At 44.1% G+C, this 22,254-nt stretch overlaps 2 protein-coding genes across 5 annotated transcripts; one reads left to right on the forward strand and one right to left on the reverse strand.

Moving 5' to 3' along the window:
* The first annotated feature begins 2,368 nt into the window (after nt 1–2,368).
* On the forward strand, nt 2,369–7,327 carry LOC100383845 (putative transmembrane protein kinase family protein). Of its 4 annotated transcripts, none has more exons than XM_008675007.2 (9): nt 2,369–2,923; nt 3,233–3,364; nt 4,616–4,844; nt 4,954–5,135; nt 5,324–5,450; nt 5,533–5,604; nt 5,708–5,891; nt 6,023–6,143; nt 6,255–6,828. In XM_008675007.2, the coding sequence occupies exons 3-9, from the start codon at nt 4,694–4,696 to the stop codon at nt 6,516–6,518; spliced, it is 1,101 nt and encodes a 366-aa protein (XP_008673229.1). In that variant the 5' UTR covers nt 2,369–2,923; nt 3,233–3,364; nt 4,616–4,693; the 3' UTR covers nt 6,519–6,828. The 4 variants fall into 4 exon arrangements, with proteins under 4 accessions (XP_008673229.1, XP_008673231.1, XP_008673228.1 ...); XM_008675009.4 differs by having other exon boundaries at nt 2,642–2,923; nt 4,623–4,844; XM_008675006.4 differs by having other exon boundaries at nt 2,645–3,116; nt 6,255–7,327.
* Nucleotides 6,982–8,551, reverse strand: LOC100274305 (Photosynthetic NDH subunit of subcomplex B 5 chloroplastic). Its single transcript, NM_001148668.1, has 5 exons — nt 8,239–8,551; nt 7,967–8,021; nt 7,738–7,806; nt 7,589–7,647; nt 6,982–7,372 (listed from the first exon to the last, which is right to left on the reverse strand). The coding sequence occupies exons 1-5, from the start codon at nt 8,506–8,508 to the stop codon at nt 7,136–7,138; spliced, it is 690 nt and encodes a 229-aa protein (NP_001142140.1). The 5' UTR covers nt 8,509–8,551; the 3' UTR covers nt 6,982–7,135.
* Between the last annotated feature and the right edge of the window lie 13,703 nt (nt 8,552–22,254).

A 22,254-nucleotide genomic window follows, 5' to 3' on the forward strand; every position in this document is an offset into this window, starting at 1 on the left:
ATTCTCTGAAGTGGATCGATAGCCAAGATGAACAACATCGGAGATAGAGGATCTCCTTGACGAAGGCCACGCTTATGAATGATTTTTCTTCCTAGTCTGCCATTCATTAAGATACGCGACGAAGAGGAAGCAAGGATAGCTGAAATCCAATTTCTCCATTTTCTACCGAAACCAAAAGCTTCCAGCACCTCCAAAAGATATGCCCAGCTAACAGAGTCAAAAGCTTTTGCTATGTCCAACTTGATGAAGAGAGATGGCTTCTTGGATTTGTGCAGCTTCTGGATTACTCTTTGGACATATAAAAAATTGTCATGAATGCACCTTCCCTTGATAAAGGCATTTTGTGAGCGAGATACTAGTTGTCCCAGTTTTGGAGCCAATCTCTCAGCCAGTACCTTTGTGATTATTTTTGCTAGGCTATTGATCAAGCTGATCGGTCGAAAGTCCGTAAGGTGCAAAGCATTCTCTTTTTTTGGGAGGAGCACAATATTGGCCTCGTTCGCTAGGTGCAGCTTGTTAGTGCGTAAATTGTAAAACCCACAAAGCGCCGCGGACAAATCGCTTCTTACAATGTCCCAACATTTCTTATAAAACAGCCCAATGAAACCGTCTGGGCCCGGAGCGCGTTGCGAAGGCATGAGATGAATAATCCTCTTAATTTCGTTTTCTGAAAAAGGAGCTTCGAGGTCTGAAAGGTCAGTTTGCTCATATCCTAAGGCTGTCCAATCCAAGGAGGAATTTCTGGCTGGGGGAACCCCTAAGATGGAATTATAGAAGTTAAATATAGCTTCCTCCTTGTCTTGTTGTGTCATGACAATGCCTGTTTCTGATTGTAGCTCTTTTATGAAATGCTGATTACGTCGAATATTAGCATGCAGATGGAAGAATTTAGTATTTGCATCACCTTGTTTGATCCATTTCAATCTCGAATGTTGTTTCGCTCTTGATTTCTGCATGGCAGTTAGCCCCAAAGATTTAGCCTTCAAGGAGCGAAGCAGGTGAAGTTCAATCTCAGAGAGCTGTCTCCGCTCCTGCGCTTTTTCTAAGCAGAGAAGGACGACCTGAACAATGGCTAATTGTAACTCAATGTTACCAACTTGTTGCGCTTTCCAAATTTTTATTGATGTGGCCAAACGTCGCATCTTAATATGTAGCCTTAGGATTGCGTCTCTCGTATCTACCGACTGACTCCAAGATGCTTGCACCATCTCTAAGAAACCGGGAAGAGTAGACCAGAATGCTTCAAAGCGAAAACCTTTATAAAAGTTATAATTAACATTACCCTTTAGGAATAATGGAGAATGGTCTGAGCCCATGGACGCTATCGCTTGAAGGTCCGAATTTGGGAAGAGATCAAGCCACTCAGTTGTAGCAAAGAAATGATCTATTCTGGACAACGTAGGTGAATCTTGCCCATTGCTTCAAGTGAATCGTTTGCCGTTGAGAGCGATCTCCATAACTTGCAGGTCGTCTAAAGTTCTATTGAACCGCTGGATCATGTTCATGCTAATTCTATTGTTGTTTTTGTCTTGCGCCGAGCAAATTAGATTAAAATCACCAAATTAGATTAAAGTTCTATTGTTGTTTAAGTTCTATTGACAACGTAGACTATCATGGATGCCAGTTCAGGCACACTATACATATGAAAGTCGAACTGGCCTAGCTGGCGCAATCCGGGCGCAACGTGTTGCTTGGTTCCTGCTGCATCAGGCGTCACCGCTAGAGGAGACAGCGGCGGCGGCGGCGGGGGGCTCACGTGTCAGCGCACGCCGGCCACGGCGAGGCAGCAGCCAGATGGAGTTTCCGCGGCCGGCACTAGTACGTACGTCCTAGGAGAACGGGAGAAGATAGGCACGGATGGATATGGATGCATGCAGCCTGAAGCGCAGTGTCCAGTGTAGTAGCGGGCCACGGCCAAGCTAGGCACAGCAGCCCACCACAGCTGTGGCGCACTCACCTAGCTCACACGGTGCAGGCTGCTGCGCTGCGATCGGTGCTTGATGGACAAACAAAAGCTACCTGTCAGGTCAGGTCACGAACCCAACGGACCCTCAGTAACTGACGCTTGAAAGCCGGAGCTGGCAACGGACGCTAGCCATAGCCAACGGCCGGCGGCGAGCAACGCGCGCGGGGGCACGAGGGGAAAGCGGGGCGCCGCTCATCTGGAAAACGGCAATCTGTGTGCTGTGCGCTAGCGTCGCTAATTCGGAAACTCCTGTGCAGGTGCAGGTGCAGCGGCAGCGGCAGCATCCCGTCTGGAAAAGCGAAAATCCAGCGGCAGGGGGGGCAAAGGGAGATGGAAAAGACGAGTCCTTTTTTTTGTTGGTTTTTTTTTCTTTTATCCGATCTGACGAGTGATGAGCGAGCGAGCCGACGGACAAGGCAGCTTGCCAGCCGCGCCCCCATCATGTTCTTCTCTTCCCCGGCAATCATTGGCTCGGCTCCCCTGCTGGCGGCGGCGGCGGCACCGGTTCATCGGAGGACGGACTATTATTTAGAATATCTGTATATACAAATCTTGTGACACGAATGAAGAATCGACGGCCAGTCTGAAAAAAAAACGATGCGTCGGCGCGGTGTCGCGGTCCTGGCGAGTTGTCGCCTTTGGATCAATCATTGGGAGATCCATCCATCCATCCAATTCCACTTCTTATACGATCCCACCACGCTCGAAGACGCGAGCAGCGCAGAGCCGCCAGCCACCATTCCTGGCTGGGCTGCTTCTTCCTTCTACATCTTTTCTGCTTTCTTTCTTTCACCCGCAACCGCAACCGCAACGGCCGCGCGCCAAACCAGAGTTTTTTTTTCAGCATCTTCCGCTCCGCTTTCCGCTGATGTTTACAGCTCAACCCTACCAGTATATATACCGACATGTTTGTGTTGATTTGCTGCTGGTTTCCCAATTCCAATCCGCCCCCCGCTGGTAAGTGTGCTTTGCTGTTCTTCACTTCACTCTCTCTCTCTCTCCCTCCCTTTGTGGGCACTCCCCTCCCCTCCCCCTCTGCCTGGTGCCTCCCTCCCCAAAAATACCTCCCAGGCCATCTCACCTCGCTCACAGAATCACTCACGGTCACTTCCTCCACAATACAGCAGGAGAGTAGCAGGGGGTTGAATAGGTTACCTTGCCTGATTCTTCTCACTTGCTTTGATTTATGGAGTCTCACTTGCTTTGATTTCGAGACTACCTGTTTCTTCTGACTGGTTCTATTTCTCTTTGGTCGCGATGGCGTAGGAGGAAGAAGACGGGGCGGAGTCAAGAATTGGTACAAACGGAACGTGTTGCCTGCAGAATGGATTCGGCATTTGACCCCGCTGTCGTGCTCGCACGTACATGATGCCTCTAAACCAGAGCCATCTGCTGCAGGTATGGTGTACATTTCTGCCCCCGCCAGCGAACTCTGCGATTTTCTGTATCGAAATCGGTTCGAGTTCTCTGGAGCGTGAAATCATGTGTTGTTTTCCGGCTTACCATGGTGCCTGTGTTGTTCAGGAGGAGTGCTGAATTTCGATTGATCGCAGGGGGGGGGGGCGATGAACGAACCGATCAGCAACCCTCATTTGATTAGTACTTCATTCAATCTGTTATTGCTATTACTGAGTTCAGGACTCAGGTAGCAGTCGATGCCACATTGTTAGATTGCGATCTGCAAAAACGGTACTGGTTCGTAAATAAAATCAACCCAACGTGTACACGCACAGCTTCAGGCTGGTCCAAGCAAAAACTGCATTCATGTTTTTGCCTGTACACTGCAGCGTACTCATATTGGTTTCATCAGTAAGAGGGTGCTTATGGGTGCAGAATGCCATAGTGAAAGATGTTTTATTGCATTGCATTTAGTTAATAACATGCCATTCAAAGTATTGTGGTAAAATTTCTTCTGACCCGGACATGGCGCGGAAAATTTGAACGGTCCTATGGGAGAATTATACCGGAAAAGAGAAGGGTATGCGTTACTAGTAGCTTCCCCCGAACTTGCTGGTGCCATGATCAAAATGTGCTTTCCCAATTTAGCCACTGCACGTTGCCTCATAATTTCTAGTTTTTCGATATCCGACAATTCCCCGTTTTTATCGTTTGGTAACATAATTGTCTCTCTTTTTGCCAGATTTATGCGTTACTAGTAGCTTTGTCCGTAACGCCATTTTCATGATCATGATCAAGATGCGTTTTCCGAATTTTGCAGTTGCACTTCATCACAAAATGTCCATTTTCAGAATGTTTTCTGTTTGGTAATTTAATTGCCTTTTTCCATATTTATGCATTACTAGTAGAGCCATCCGTAATACTGATGTCATGATCAAGATGTGCTTTCCTAATTTTGCCACTTGAGGGCAACAAAAAAAATGATGCATATGCAAAGAAGTATATTTTTCCCCAGCCTATGATAGGGCTAGTTTGACCAATCCATGGTATCAGTGTCAATATATTATATAGCACTAGTAATTTAACTTTATCTATTGATCAACCAACCCATGTATACATGTTTGTTATATTTATCCACTATCTGAATTGTTTTCTAGTTCATTGGCTGGCATAACCAGCAATCTGTACATTCGCGTTCTTCCTTATGAATTCAAATATAAACTCGAACAAATTTAATGAACTACTCTTTAGGTTTCAGATATCTGCAGATTTCATCACCACAGCTACAAAGATTACTGCGCTACTCTGAAGGAGGATATCCAATACTAGATGTCAGGACTTCTTGCAGAAGCTCTTGGAGCTGCTGCAGGAGGATGTGCACTACTACTTATTGTCATAATTATAATAGTACTTTGCCTACAGCATCGCAAAAGAACCTCAGACTCTTCAGAAAGTGGTTTTTCAGATCAAGCTCTACCAGGTACTGCTTAAGTTACTTTCAATAAAACTTTAAAACTTCAGATAATTCATCTAAAGATACATCTTTCTTTCTATTTTCATAAGTAATAACTTCGTCTTCCACCTATCAGAGTCGCAGGAAGCAAGATGTCTTAGTTTAGAGGAATTGAATTTTGCTACAAGGAATTTCAGCAATGGCAACCTTATTGGACAAGGGACGTTCGGAGAGGTATATAAGGGTTTGCTCCAGGATGGCACAATAGTAGCTGTTAAAAGACGGCATTCTCCTCCTAGCCAGGAATTCATTCAAGAGGTAGCATAATCTTCTTACTTATCCACATGTTCAGTAATTTCTGGTCCCGAATTCGTCGAATGTGCTGTGTTTTAACTTTAGTTTTTTTTCCACATGACGTCCTGTTATAATTTGAAACATAGCCCAGCTTGCTCCACACCCTTCTGACATTGTTTTGAGCTCATGTGTCAGTGCTGTTTTCTTGTCAGGTTAATTATCTAGCATCTCTCTGTCATTGGAACCTTGTAAAACTTTTGGGGTACTGTCAGGAGGATGGCATGCAGATGCTTGTTTATGAGTATATCTCCAATGGCAGCGTATCAACACATTTACATGGTGATTTCCATTGCGTTTTTATCTAACTCTAATGTACAAGAGTAGTGTCATAGGTTCTAATTTTTCTGCTATACTTTTGTAGGTAACAGCCATGCTCTAGGTTCAAGGCTAGAATTCAAGAAGAGACTTTCTATTGCTCATGGCACAGCTAAAGGTAAGCCTTCACAGCATATCGGCTTAGACGCATTCTTCTGTAGCAGTGTCCTTGTGGCAACTACATCAACAATCTTAAATGGCGATATTTTCTTGCTATCCAGGCCTGAGTCACCTGCATTCGCTGACACCCCCTGCGGTCCATATGAATTTCAAAACTTCTAATGTACTTGTGGACGAGGACTTCGCACCAAAAGTTGCAGATACTGGGATTCCAGGCATGCTTGATCGACTTGGTGTTACAGGACTGTCTTCCAGAACATTTAATGATCCTTTCGTGGAACCTCGGTAACAATGGACACACATGTTTCTGATAGTTCTTACATTCATTGCTTACATCAGATAGATACAGTAGAATCATCTGCCTTGAATCTGCTTTGCATTATTTAAGATCGATGGAACTTCTGTTGCATGATCAGAATGAAGGAAGCTATGAACTTGAACTTTTCCATACAAAGCGATGTGTACAGCTTTGGCGTATTCCTTCTGGAGCTAATTAGCGGACGGAAAGCTGTCTCTGATCAATGCATCATTCAGTGGGTAAATAATGGCATCACTGCTTGATGCTTGATGTTTGTCCACCCTTCTCTGCAAAATAACATACCCGTCTCTGGACAGATCTTTTTACTCGTCTGTTCTGTTGATGTGCAGGCACAGAGCTTCCAGGAATCAAGTGACATCTCCGTGATCGCAGACAGCAGAATGGCCGGTGGCTTTACCTCACAAAGCATGAAGGAATTGCTGAGCCTGACAGCACGGTGCGTAAATCCGACGAGCGAGCAGCGCCCGTCGATGAGCTCGGTGGAGGCTGAGATACAACGGATCCGCGAGCAGGAGATCAGCCTCACAGCAGTCATGGCGGAAGGTACCCCAACCGTGACTCTAGGCAGTCAGCTCTTCAGAACATCCAGGTGAAACAAACATCAGTGGGATGTGTAGTCTAGAAGAAAAGCTAGTTCTCTCCTCCTCAGGGCAGTAGACCAGCCTTGTTCTCTTTCGGAATTCGGGAAAAAAAAGAAGAGCCCGTCTTCATAGCGAGCCAGCTGCATCCCAAGTGTAAAAAAAAAAGAGAGGAAACAGCTGCGAGGCTTACCCTTTTTTTCTCCCCAGTTTTGTTACCCTGATGGTTCCTTCCTAATTCTCCCTTTTCTGCACATGTTTTTAGGGGAATTAATGACATTTTCCTTTTGTTGAATAATAATAAGAATGGGTGGGTGGTGGCAAACCAGCGGCTCTTGATTGTTCAGCGCATCAGTCTTGCATGTGTTTTTTTTTCTCTTCCCTTCAAAGTATTGGAGAAAACATGAAAACAAAGGCAATTCATGCAGAAAGTTGAAGCAACAGTCTGCAGAACATGTCGTGTATTATATGGCACGAGGATAGAACAGATTTTCAGGCTCTCCAGTCTTACAGGAAGGATGGCTTTCCTTTTTATTCAAGAGATTTTCCTAGCAGCTACAGCTTCCTTTCACAGGGTTTTTTTTGCTGTGAGGCAACAATCTGAAGGGCAGCGAGCGGTGTACGCAATGCATCTAGGTCGACTTGACGATGTCGTCCCTGGTGTTGACGGTGAAGTCCCAGAGCTCGCCGTACTTCTCGTTGAAGTCCCAGATGTCCATGGAGTTGTAGTCGGCGATGAGCTTGTCGCGGGCCGACCTCTCCATCATGTAGATCTCCGGCTCGAAGTTGTGCGGCTTGTCGGGCTTGCCCATCTCGATGACGCAGAACACCACGATGAAGACGGCCGCCCCGATGTACAGGTACTCCCCCTGGCGACACAAGCAGACGCGTCTCCGATCCGATCAGTAGATGCAGGTGACGAGTTTTTTTTTTTTTTTTTTTTGGGGCACAAATGCTTGGAGCGCAGGAATTTCACAGGAAACAATTCACTTTCCCGACAGAAAGCACAATTCACTTCCGACCAGGAAACTTCGTGTTCCAAACAGGGGACTAGGTACTGGGAGGAGGAAGTGCTGGATCCTTACCGGCACATTGAAAGCCATGCCGAGGATGATCGCAGGAGGAAATGCCCAGGAGATGAGTGCTGCAAGAGATCGCCGCCATTGATGCAGTGCAACAAATGAGCAAGGCAGAAGCATAAAGATCTGAAAGAGCTACACAGTAGTGGTAGTACCTTGAAAGCCCTGAGGAGGCTCAGCTTCTTGGTACCACTCGGAGACATCCTCCCAGAAGCCCTTCTTGTCTTGGGAAGAAAAGCGGGGGGTGTTGCGGTTGTTTGCAGGTTTTTGTTTCACCACAGCACAAAACAATCAGTGGACTATTATTTCTTTTTCTTTTTGCAATGAAGGATATCATATCATGAACAATGGAGTTCTTATTTTTTTCTGGGAGGATAGTAATACCTTGGCCTTCGAAATAGGTGTGGTGTCCGTCATACTTCCCGTACTCGAAGTCCTCCTGCAAGACAAGACAAGACAAGACAGATCCTCTCCAGTGTCATCCACGAACGAACGAACGAAACGTACTCCGTTCTTCAGAGCTCTCGTTCATAGCACAACCTACGTCAAGGTTCACTGCTTTCCTGCGTGTTCCTAGTCTAACTAACTAAGCGCGGAACGACAACCGAGAAGAGAAGAGAAGAAAAGGAAGGAAACGAGGGACGACGACGACGGACCGGGCTGATGCCGTTGGTGCGGTACACGTCGATGGCGTCCTCCTCCAGGTCCGGCTCGATCTCCGACAGCGGCCCAGGCCCGGCCCTCACCACCACCGCGCCGCCGCCCGGCCTCCTCCCGACACTCGAACGCCGGCGGCCGGCGTGCAGCAGCTGTGGCCGCGCCGCCGCCTTCACCCTCAGCTGCTGCGGCGCTGCGTCATGGCGGCGCCGAGCGGTGCTGGGCGCTGCAGATGGCGAGGCAGAGATGCCGGAGGACAGGCTGCTCATTATCTCGCCGCGGTGCTGCGATCGCTGCTGAGTGGTGACTGGTGAGTGCTCCAGCCCCCGCTGCTGGCTGCTGCTGCACTTCACGTTGCGGCCAAGAGACAAAAAAGCAAGCGGATAATGGTGCGCTGGAGTTGGACACCTACCGTCCAGGATTTTTCCGCTGTCTTTTCCTGTCCCTTTTTTCGTTTCTGGAAATAATCAGCTCATAAAAACTCGGTACGATTCTGTGGAACTGAACACCTACGGACGTCCCACAGTAACCCCTCCCCCCGCCAAAAAAAATCGTGATTCTGTGCGCTATATTTGTAAGAAACTGTCGCATGTGCTTTGGTCAACGGACACCAACAAAACAAGTGAGAACTCACTCTTTGTAGGATTATCTGTAACCCTGTCCTTTAAATTTTTCCATGTATATGGAGTGGTTCTTTCTAAATTCTCTCATACACTACACAACGATTTTTTTATAGCGACCTATGGTTGGTTGCTAGAACGTCTTCATCAACCTAGGGTTTAGGGTTTAGATATACACAGTTAATTAGTAGTACAATGGTGCTATGTTTACAAATAAATATACAGTACTAATTTGCATGTAAAGCTCTAACTGAATTCTTACCAAGCATCAATGGACACTAGAACATTTGGCGGCCTTGGGGTGCCCTCGAGATTGCGATGTCACAAGAAGACCCGCACATGACATTGTTACAGATCAGATCCTTAAGCCTAGTAATCAACAAACCAGTTTCTTAAATTAGTATTATACAAAAAAAATGCAATTGCTCCCAGTTCTTTTGGTATCAAGACAACATAGTCCCCCATCTTCATAGTAAGAGAAAAAAAGGCTAGCATCACTGCATCAATAAACTGCCCATGCATTTTTTTTTACTGTAATCGAACGATGAGTAAAGCTCTGACATCACCAGTACTCTACTCGTGAACGCCTCGAAGCCCTGCCTCTGTCCTTACCAGTTGGCGGAGAGTCAATGTGACTCAACTTCAGTCTGGAAGGTGAAAATAAAGCAACAAGACACAAATAAAATGAAATCACGTTGCTGCACTGAAAATACAGAGATGATTTCGTGCATAATCTCTCATACCGAACGTAGCAGAGCTGTCGTGGTACTCAACGGGTGGAGTAGCAGAGCTGTCGTGCTGTGGCATGCTGTTGGCGAAGACGAGAAGAACCAGACAACAACTCTGTGCGGATGGATAGCGGATGAACAACAACACTCCACATTTACCGGTCGTCGAGCTGCCGCTATATTTTAGCGGACCATTTGCCGGTTCTTGCTGGAGCGATAGCGGACACCGAGAAACGCTAAATATAGCATACCGAACGCTTTAGCGCCCCTTGTTGGAGACAGCCTAACACTACCAAGCCTCTCGATTAGAAATGGTAACAGATAAAGACCTGCCGGGTTTTGCTACCCCAGACTCGGTTCCGTCAAACTAAAAACTCGCCACTCTAATACCCCTACTTGTGCACGGATACAATTTCACACTCATACACGTACTCGTGTGGGTATTTTTTATCCGATGAGTACCCATACTCAATAAGGAAAAATGCACAAATATAACAAATATTAATAATACTATCTCTGTATTTTATTTGTCGCCTGTTAGTTCAAAAATGAGCTAGCGAATGAAAAATATTCGAGAATAGAGGTAATATTAGGTCTTTAATATATATATATTTAGAGAGTAATTGTTCAACCGCACAATTGTGTTGGGACTTCTACTCAGGTTGAACCGAGTATAGGTGTGAGCAGTGAGCATGCTGGTGGCGTGCGTCCAGAATTGGACGCTTCGTGCTTCGAACCTTCGACGCTTGGACTCTGACAAATCAATAGGCTAGGCTAAAACTCAAGATAATTGTTGGTTATATTTCAGATATATTTTTACTCACAGGAATACAGATATAGGTTAAATGAGTATGCAACTGAACCCGCTCTACCTGCTGGATCCATGTTAAGTGCATGGATAAAGTATAGTTTTCCCCTTAAGACGCGGATGAAGAAACGCAGCTGGGGCCTTGAGCACGGAAGATTGTTGGCCGCGGATTGAGGAATGCGGCTGAGCAATTGATCGATTGCTATGAACTGGGAACGAAGTGGAAACGCGATATCTCCGGTTACAGATCCGCAGTGTTCGTTCGTCTCTTCACCGGCCGGTGGTACCGAATTTTTTTGTATTTTAGCCCTTAAACAGAAGTAAAATCACGTTTAGACCTAAAAAAATTTTAAACTCAGTTTTGGACCCTTAGCTCGGCGCCATAGGCCATGGCGCCGAGCTAACACAGCTCGGCGCCACAGCCTATGGCGCCGAGCTGTGACGTGGCATCAACGGCTAGCTCTGACGTGGTGCCGTAGCTCGGCGCCACAGCCTATGGCGCCGAGCTATGACGTGGCAGCAACGGCTAGTTGCGGCCCGGCCTCGTAGCTCGGCGCCACAGATCTTGGCGCCGAGCTACAAATTCCTATAAAAACGCCCGCGCGGCTGGCCGAGAGCAGCTCATTTCATCCCATTTCCAAACTTCGTCAAAATTTGCTGGATTCAAAGATTTGAGTTGGTTCACTTCGTAGACCAAGGTATGATTTCCAACTCATTCGTTTTGGATATTGGGTTGTTAGTTTAATAATTTGTATACACCTATTATATTATCATTTCGATTATTAGTTTGTGTAAACTTATTATAAAGCATAACAGGTACAGGTGATAATTATAATCGTTTATTAGATGAAAGACATGTACCGAGAGGCGTTGTGGCAGAAGAGAGGTCGTCCTCGGGAGTTATATCCGGACGTATCTAGCAAGGATGCTCCTGTTCCTCCTGAACTCCCCGTGCCTAACTGTGACTGTGGCAGACTGTCTTGGGTACATCAATCACAACATCCAGACACGGCTGCTCGCTGCTACTACCTTTGTGGCACTTTGGACGTACGTAGCTTATGACTTGTCACTTAATTTTGTTCGCATTCATTATTTTGTAGATATGTAATAGTGCATCTTTCCATTATTTTAGGGACATCAGAGGTGTTTCTTTTTCCAGTGGATCGATGGTCCTGATAAATTTGACCCTCGATATCTTCTTTTCGTTAATTGGTTGAGTGGAAAGACCAGTCATGAGCGTTTTAAGCGTTGGGTACCTCCTCCCCCGAATCCTCCACCAATGACGGATGCGGAGAAGGAGGTAGCAACAGAAAGACATGGTCACGATCTTCCATATGTAATATGGGACAACAAACCCTGAATTGATATGCGGAGGAGGTAGCAACAGAAAGATAGATGCTTATGGGAGTGTTACTTTTGATGGTATGAAGATCGTGACCATGTTGTTCGTTGAAAGACCATCTTTTGACCAGCTTTTGGCTCGAGCTTGTGAGGAGATTAGTTGCGACATAAACGACCCTAGAATATCAATTCAGGGTTTGTTGTCCCATATTACATATGGAACAGTTGTCCGACGGTATAGTGTTACTAGGCTGTCCATCTATTGCAAAAATGGATTACTAACTCAATAATGGCTACATACTTAAGCCTACTAACGTACTAAGTAATAAATATATATTAACTAATAACTATAGAGTAAATATTAAATGAACACATCAAACGAAATTACATAATCTATAAATAATGTACGAAGACATTGTATACCTGAGAACGCGTACGAGTCAAGCTAACGGTGGAGAAGGTCAAGTCGGACGAACACCTACGTACAAAAAAACCTATTGTCAGTAAAAAATTTGGCAGCACCTCCCCTGTAAAGTGATGTTTATAGAACCTGCGAATAAACGACAACACGATGGTTGCCAACAGAAATACTAACGAAATGGTTAACACGATGGTTAACACGATGGTTGCCAACGAAAATATGTAATATCAATAGCTAACTAACAATATGTTAAGCACTAACAATAACAAAAAAATATGCTAAGCACTAACAATAACTAAACAATATGCTAAGCACTAACAATAATTAAACACTAACAATATGCTAAGCACTACAATAACTAACAATAACTAAACAAGAAAATATGTTAAGCACTAACTAAACAATAATTAAACACTAACAATTAGCTAACAATATGCTAACATTTTAGCAACTAAGAAACTAACAAAAATAAAAAAAACCTACTGCCGAAGGAGCTCGGACGGCGCGGAGGAGCTTCGACGGCGGCGAGCAGGGAGATCGGACGGCGCGTAGGGACGACGGAGGCACGCAGGGAGCTCGGCGGCGCGCTTGGAACTCGGCGGCGTGCAGGGAGCTCACAACGGCGGCGGCGGCGTGGCGCGCAGGGAGCAGAAAACGGCGGCGGCGCGGCGCGCAGGGGGCAGCGGCGGCGGCGAGCTGCGCGCGCGGCGCAGCGGCGGCGACGAAAAAACGGCGAGGTAGCAGCGACAAACAGAGAAGGAGCGCGCGGAGAAGGAACCGCACACGCGGTTATTTCCTAGCTCGGCGCCAAGATCTGTGGCGCCGAGCTAGGTGCCACGCCATCAGCCACGTCACCGCCCGAGGCAATGGCCACGTCACAGCTCGGCGCCACAGCCTGTGGCGCCGAGCTGTGTTAGCTCGGCGCCACAGGCTATGGCGCCGAGCTAAGGGTCTAAAACTGCATTTAAAATTTTTTTAGGTCTAAACGTGATTTTACTTCTGTTTAAGGGCTAAAATACAAAAAATTCGGCCGGCGGTAGATCCAAAGCAAGATTTGGCCTGCTGTTGGGCTGAAAATCGACTGTGGGCCGGATCAAATGAAGTACTGGGCCGAACACGAACTGCTACGGCATGAAACTCTTTAATGTTCTCTCTCTCTCTCTCTCATTTTTTCTCCCTATGACTATGATGGTCCAAACGCGAATGTTGCGGTACAAATACTTCCAAGAGAAAAACAAAACGGAATGTATATACTCAATTGCCACGGCAGGATTGCTTTGGCCGGCCGACTGCCAGTGCGCCAGATGCTTGGTTAGATGTGGTCGAGCCGCTCTACTCAAATGACTGCAACAAGACACTCCGGTGCGTTACTCTTACATTCCATCATATAGCCATGCGTTTAGCAACTGTCTCAGCATGGATGCCAACATCTAACCAGCTGGTGCATCTTTGATGCAGCCGTACACCAAATGCCTTAAGTTGGGCTCCTATAACTTGCATTGGGTTCCCATAAGGACATGGAGACATTGGTGAATTAAGGAAACTAACCTTTTGGTTTTGGCAGTAACTTGTACTGGACGTCTGGACCTTGAGCCCTTGACTGAATAAGCCGGTATACATGTCAAGAGAGGATAGAGTGGACCAGACCAGCCACTGAAATGTTACTATACTATATCATCAGGAGGCATGATAGAGAAGTTGCACTGACATTGTGCTAGGAGTGCACAAGCATGATATTCAATTCAACTGTTTGTCTTGTTATGCCTTGGTTGGTAGTATTATGATCAGAAAGAGAGAGAGAGAGAGAGAGAGAGATGTGGTGTGTTGTGAATGTGAAGCTGGGGGCATGACCAGACCAGAGGCTCGAGCATGAGAGGAGAGGCAGCAGCTGTGGTCATGCATGTTATGATGCCAAATGCCTGATGCAGTGTACTGCTCTCTGCTCCCTGCTTTGCATGGCCTCGTTATTTCTCTGTCTAGTCAAACAGGAGCCTGTGCCAGTACAAAAAGAAAACTTAGTCCTGGTATTATATATGCAGGTGGATGGATTCAGGCATTCAGCACTTTGCCTTGACGGGGATGAATGAGCTAGTGTGAGATGTCTGTGTGAACTGTGATGCGGTTCTTTTTATAAAGGAAAGCTAGGTTGCTGTTTAGATTCTCTCTTGGGTCCATCAGCCAGGGATTTTCAGACTTACATATGCTGCTGCTATGTCTGGTACTATATAAATAGGCAATGGGAAAAAAAGATTCAGTATATAGCCGTATATATAGGAATAACACTGTAACTGAAGAACAGTGGCAAGTGTTGTGATCTTTCCTGTGAAGCAGCAGACAGCTCGTACTTTCTTTGTGGTGATGGTGCATACTAATGCAGAGAGGGAGAGAACCAAGAGCTGCTACAGATTGAAGAACAATATTGGGTATATCCTTGTTGTTCAGGGATTTGGAATAAAAGGAGCCTGATGGAGGAAGCTTCAACATTTTTTAGGCTCACGCTCATCTGCTCCTGGAACTGGACAAGATGATGGGTTATTCCTGTCCTGGTCAATTATGAACTCCATTAACTTGCTGCTATTGTTGATTATACACTAGCTACTAGCTGCATGCATCTTCCTGATTCATGCTAGCACATTGAGGCCTGTCTTGTCTCTTGGTCTGCAAGCCAGGAAGGAGGCAAAGTGACTTCAGAGCTACAAAAAATGATTTTATATGGGATGGAGAGCTGCAGAGTTTAATTATAGCCGTGTGGAGCAGCACATACGTGTGCGTGCACATGCTTTTTACATGCATGCCAGTTCACTGGCTTTTTTCCCCAGAGACGTGCATGCATGCATATGCATATGCACTTATGCAGTGGCCAACCAACAGCACTATATATATATATATATATATATATATATATATATATATATATATATATATATATATATATATATATATATATATATATATATATATATATATATATATATATATATCTTTATATATGTGTAGTGGAAGTAGTATAGTATCCTATTCTTACCCTAGCCCTAGCTACCAAAGAAGCATAGCAAAAAGAGGCAGGACATGAACAGGAAGATACCCTCCCTCTCCTCGCTGACGAGCCTGCCATTATAAGCTTGTGGTGGCCTGCCAAGTGACTAGTGAGGTAGTAGCCAGCAGTGAGCACTACTGCAATGCAAAGCCTCTTTTTTTTTCAGAGACAGCTAGAGACAAAAGAAAGTAGAGAACAGACACTAGAGGGGTACACTGAAACACAGAGGGAGAGGGCGAGCAGGCCCGGCCCGGACCCTTGTGTTGGTTTATTTAGCGCGGTTTTGGCCAGCTTCATTCACAAAAAGATTCATCAGTGATGTGTCTTTCCATGCATGGCATCAGTGCATGGCTGCAGGCCTTGCTGCTGCTGGCAGCTACAGCATTGCAAGCCAGCCTTGCTGCTGCCGCACTGTACTACACATGCATGTGTGATCGATGTGCATGGTCCACAAGATCTTCCTCCTGCTTGACATATCACGAGGAACTATGCATGACCAAAACCCTGATCTCCCCCCAATCCAAACATCTTGTCACGCGCAGCAAAATATTTCTTTTCCTCTCCCTCCGTGCCATGCACATTGGAGACAGGAGACATGAGAGAGAAGGTATAGGGCTTTAGCTAGTGTTGTAGTGTGCGTGCACTTTATAAGCATGCATGCATGCAGAAGTGTGGGCTGGTCAAGAGAGACTACAGCCTGCGCCTGCACTGCACCACAAGTGAAAGCGAAATCTAATCGAAAGTAGTGAGGTGCTTCGTCAATTTCTATGCAACCATTTCATCTCAGTACGCCAGTCTCAGTCTGAAGGGCAGCCAAACACATCACTGCTCACCTCAAGTGGTTAGCTCTCAATTCCCATGTACTCTCGGTTGCCATGCATCATGGCATCTGCCAAAGCGACAACGTACCATAAAATAAAGGTGTATGTGTCTACTCTCTTCTAGGATGATGGACTGATTGTCTGATCATCGCGACACAAAAAATTGTGAACGGGGATCCAATTTTGTTTGTATATGCAGGTACATTATTGTCCGTTATGCATTATGAATTTATGATGCTGACCCGTTCATGTTGATTAATGAACAAGTACTACTATTCCAATTGCAAGGAATTCAGAAATTGGGATGTCATACTGGATTATTGTTATTTAGGGATTGTCTCCTCGACTGAAGGTAATATATATATATATATATATATATATATATATATATATATATATATATATATATATATATATATATATATATATATATATATATAGATTGTATATTAGGAGCCCTGGGCTTCCTTTAGTTATTGGAAGCCCAGGCCAGACAGTGCAATCCGGTCGAGCCGGACCAGGTCCAGACGTCTATAAAAGGAAATCCGTAGTGCTAGGGATCCGTTTTTACGCCCCATCTCGATTCATTAGCGGCGGTTGCCAGGCCGACGGTGGCGGCGGTTCCCAGGCCGACGGTGGCGACCCTCGATCCAGAGGGCGAGCGGCGGCGGCAGCGCCCTTATGTGGTGGCGGCGGTTTCCAGGCCGGCGGTGGCGGCCCCCGATCCAGAGGGCGAGCGGCGGCAGCGTCCTTGTGCGGTGGCGGCGATTCCCAGGCCGGTGGCCGCAACTCCATTACCTCGACGCGCGGTGGCGGAGGTTTCTCGATCCGCAGCGAGGCCCTTGTGCAGGCAAGCGGCGGCGTCCCCGAAGCCCCGAGGAGGCGGCACTTCCAAGGCCGGCGAGCAAGCGACGCCCGTCGACGTGCGAGTAGCGACGGCGACGCATGAGGCGCGATGTTCGAGCGAGCGACGTCACGGAAGGGGCGAGATGCGCGCAGCGATGATCGCGCGTGACATCCTCTGATCCGGCGCATTTTTCTTTTCGTTTATTGTGTTTTATGCCTACCACATGTATTATTTACGCTAAAAACTGTATGTTTTTATGCTTTAACACAGAGTTCGTATATCAGTTTACTGCATGCACATTTGAAAGGAAATTCCTTGATTTATGCTGTTCTTAATTTGCGCGCATGCAATGGAAACTCCCACGATTTTGCCATAATTTTTGAATCTGTATAAAAATAGAAACCGCATGCATGCGGCTGCCATATTTTTCGGATCTGTCATAAAAATAGGATCGTAATAACAACCTACTAAAGCTATCAACCTCTAATTGACTCGGTATTTACGCTTATAATTGAGGGATTTTATGCTCAAAACTTAAGGTTTTTACGCTCCACCCGGAGATGCGTCCACCAGTGAACAACATGCCAGATTTTTTACGCAGTCTAAGAAATTGCATAAATACCTACACCGTGTAGTATAATTTGTTTCAGTATACATCATAAACTAGTTCTAATGCGTTTAGTTGCATGGCTGTTGGAGGGATCCTATATTTATGAAGGAAATAAAACATTAAATGTGATTTTTTGTTTCTATGCATGCAATTCATTTCCTTTCATTGCATATTCTTTCCATCATAAATTCGTGTGCATGCAGCCTGTAGCAGATTTTTACGCAGTATACCGAATTGCATAATTATCTACACGGTGTAGCATATTTAGTATCAGTATATAGCATAAAATGGTCATTACGAGTTTTAGTTGCATGTCTGTTTCAGCGATCCTAAATTTATGGAGGAAATAAAGCATTTAAAATAGAAACCGCCACACATATCTTTCCTAAATTTACGCGCATGCAAGAGAACGTGATTGACTCATGCATGCATTTTGCCATAATTTTAGGATCTGTATAACCGCATGCATGCGACTGCCATGTTTTTCGGATCTGCCATAAAAATAGGATCGTAATAAAAACCTACTAGAGCTATCAACCTCTCACATTGGCTCGGTATATACGCTTATAATTGAGGGATTTTATGCTCAAAACTTAAGGTTATTACGCTCCAACCCGGAGGTGCGTCCACCAGTGAACAACATGCCAGATTTTTTACGCAGTGTAACGAATTGCATAAATACCTACACCATATAGTATAATTTGTATCAGTATATGTCATAAACTAGATTTAATGTGTTTTAGCTGCATGGCTGTTGGAGGGACCTTATATTTATGAAGGAAATAAAACATTAAATACGATTTTTTTGTTTCTATGCGTGTAATTCATTTCCTTTCATTGCACATTTTTTATCATAAATTCGTGTGCATGCAGCTGGTAACAGATTTTTACGCAGTGTATCGAATTGCATAATTATTAACACAGTATAGCATATTTAGTCTCAGTATATAGCATAAAATGATCCTTACGCGTCTAGCTGTATGGCTGTTGCAGCGATCCTAAATTTATGGAGGAAATAAAGGATTTTAAAAACAGAAACTGCCGCACATATCTTTCCTAAATTTATGCGCATGCATTGGATCGTGTTTGACTCATGCATGCATTCCTTTTTTTGCGCTAACAGACGTGGGGCAGGTGGCGCACCCGACAGCCTGTTTGGGCGCGCTGGTTGAACCAGTTTGAAGGGGTGTTCGGCCTGGGCTTCCTTTAACTATTGGAAGCCCAGGGCTCCCGTTATACCTACCCTATATATATATATATATATATATATATATTGTTTTTATATATTACACCTGGGTGCATTCAATATAGAGAATGCACCCAGGCCGAACCTACACGCTAGGTCCGAGCCAACCGTCCCACCCAGGCCGTCTTCGTCCCTCCCGCACGCTCCTGACAGAACCTTTTCACTTCCTCGCCCCCGCCCCTCTTTCTCCGTGAACGGCTCCTCCGCGAACGGCTCAACCTCTTCACATAAGTTGCAATCACACCAGACCAGCAGTTGCAATTATACCCGACAACAGTTGCAATCATTGTTTTGTTTAACAAATTTTTGGACATAGTTATATAGAAGTTGCAATCACACCAGACCAGCAGTTGCAATTACCAGACAACAGTTGCAATCATTGTTTGTTTTAACAGATTTTTGGACATAGTTATATAGAGGTTGCAATCACACCAGACTAGCAGTTGCAATTACACCAGACAACAATTGCAATCATTATTTGTTTAACAGATTTTTGGACATAGTTATATAGAAGTTACAATCACAGCAGATCAGCAGTTGCAATTACACCAGACAGTAGTTGCAATCATTGTTTGTTTAACATATTTTTGGATATAGTTACATAGAAGTTGCAATCACACCAGACCAGCAGTTGCAATTACACCAGACAGCAGTTGCAATCATTATTTGTTTAACATATTTTGGACATAGTTATATAGAAGTTGCAATTACACCAGACCAGCAGTTGCAATTACACCAGACCAGCAGTTGCAATCATATTTTTTAACAAAATTTCCCAGAGTTATTCAGTACTTGCAATCACATCAGAGTAACTCAGCAGTTGCATCCACACCACACCAGCAGTTGCAATTACAACACACCAGCAGTTGCAATTACAACACACCTGCAGTTGCAATCATTTTGTTTACATTTTTTTAACAGATATTTGGGTAGAATTATACAGCAGTTCCAATCACACCTAATGCGGGGTTGAGCATCGAGGCGATTCAAGGTGCGACAGCGACGGTGGTGCCATGGATCTAGGGTTAGAGGATCGGAGGAAGGAGGAGTCGGCGGGTCAGGGAGGCGCGCTGACAGAGAGGCGCGCGGCGGCGCGGGACAGGGAGGCGAGGCGGCGGCGGGGGGCAGGGAGTCTTGGGTCTGTGCGCGAGGCGGCGACGGGGACAGGAAGTCTTGGGTCTGTGCATCCACAAAATAAAATGCACCCAGGTGCATTTTAGTGCCGCCGTGTGTATATATATGTATATATATATATATATATATATATATATATATATCGAAAAAGATAGAGAAAAGTTTTGCTATAGTTCGGCATGTTTAAGGGCTAGTTTGGGAACCCTAATTTTTCAAGGGATTTCTATTTTCCCAAGGGAAATTAGTTCATTTTCCATTGGAAAATAGAAATCTCTTGAAAAATTGAGGTTATCAGACTAGCCCTAATAGAGAGAGAAAATGGTAATAATCTATACAGAGACTTTTCAGCTGCCTTTGTTGCGCTTTCAACGTGTGACTGGTCGTGGTCGGTGTCATCTTCACATCATCCTATGAAAATGTAGTAATGTCTTCTTCTGCTTCCGGTTAGCATCATGCTATTGCCTCTTACCATTCTGCAATTTATTCAAGCCGTATACTGTTTGAAGGACGACAAGCTTATCTGCAAAGTTATCCATATAATAATCACCAGTCAGGCAGGGCCTCATATATTTCAGAGACCAAAATGTGATAACTAAAATCCATTGGAGTATTTTTTTTGGGCACGTATCCATTTGAATACTGTCATATACTGATTGGTGAACAATCTATCTAAAGGCAGTTCAGCCGTACTAAAGCAAATATGAACGTAAGGGAATACAATGAGCCATCCCTTTTCATGTGACTTATAAGATGTATATATAGGGTGGACGGGCTATAGTCTAATATGGAAAAAACCGTAAGACTCACATTAGAATTCGGATTATGTTTCAATAAACTTCATCTTGAAACAATTCCACCTTGTATCAAATAAAGTATCATCAATAAATTCACTTCAGTAATAAATAATCACCAACACCAAAAGTCATTAGGACTTAAATTATAATACCAACTAAGCCTGAGCATAGCTCAAAGATAGCTCTAGAAACTGTCTTTGTAAGCATATCAGCAGAATTATCACGAGTACATTGTCTTGCATATCTTAACATCACCTTCAGTAATAACACCTTGAATAAAGTGATATCTCCCAATGTGACTTGTTCTTTCATGAAATATCTGATCTTTAGTTAGACAAATAACACTCTGTTTATCACAATGTATAATAATGCAAGAAGTGATCCTATGAAGTTTAGAGTATAAATTTGTCAATCAAATAGCTTGCTTACAAGCTTCAGAAATAATCGTATATTCAACTTTCATAGTAGTCAGAGCAACGATAGTCTGTAAACTCGCTTTCTAGCTAACAACACAACCATCAATAATGAAAGCATAACCCATGAGAGATCTCTTCTTATCCAAATCAACATTATCAATAAGTATATTTCTAGAATTTTCTAAAGTGCAAATAAGCATTAGAAGTACCTCACAAATATCTAAAAACTAACTGAACAACCCTCCAATGTTCCTTACCGCGATTATCCATTAATCTACTGACAACACTCAGTGTGTGAGATAAATAAAAAATGAGAACAAACCATGGAATACATAAGAACCAACTAGACCGGAATAAGGAAATATAGACATGTGCTTAATATCATCATCTGACTCTTGACAAAAAGCTAATAAGGATAACATGAAATATGTAGTTAATGGAGTACTCACTAGTTTTGCATTATGCATATTAAAATGAAGAATAAACTTTTCAATATAACTTCTCTAACTAAGGTATAACTGGCCAAATTTTCTAACTTTAACAATTTCCATACCGAGAATTTTTTTAGTTGCACCTAAGTCCTTCTTCTCAAATCCTTTACTTAATTGCCTTTCAATTTAGATGTTCCAGATTTTTTATCAATTACCATATCATCAATATAAAGATGTAAATAAATAGTTGAGCTAATAACATTCTTCAAATAAAGAAAACTATTATAATCATACTACTTAAAACCATGAGAGAACATAAAAGAGTCAAATCTCTTGTACCATTGACTAGGAGATTATTCCAAATCATAAAGAGATTTATGTAACTTGTAGACTATGTTTTCTTTTCCTGGAAGAACAAAACCTTAAGGTTGGTCATGTAAATGTCTTCTTCCAACTCTCCATGTAAGAGTGTAGTTTTAACATCTACTTGTTCAAGTTCATAATCATACATAGCAACAATACTAACTAAAGTGCAAATATAAGTATACTTAACAACCGGAGGAAAAGACATAATTGAAATCAACACCTAGAATTCTAGCTATAACTTTTAGTAGCCAACCTTCATTTATTTTAAAAATCCATTTGCAATGGATAGCCTTTTATCCTTAGACAATTTTATAAAATCTTGAGTACCATTCTTTTCAAGTTACCCTATCTCATATTGCATAGTGGTCATCCAGTTGTTGTACCGCCTCAGAATA

Source organism: Zea mays, chromosome 3 (genome assembly GCF_902167145.1).
Source record: "Zea mays cultivar B73 chromosome 3, Zm-B73-REFERENCE-NAM-5.0, whole genome shotgun sequence".
In the NCBI taxonomy this organism is placed as follows: domain Eukaryota; kingdom Viridiplantae; phylum Streptophyta; class Magnoliopsida; order Poales; family Poaceae; genus Zea; species Zea mays.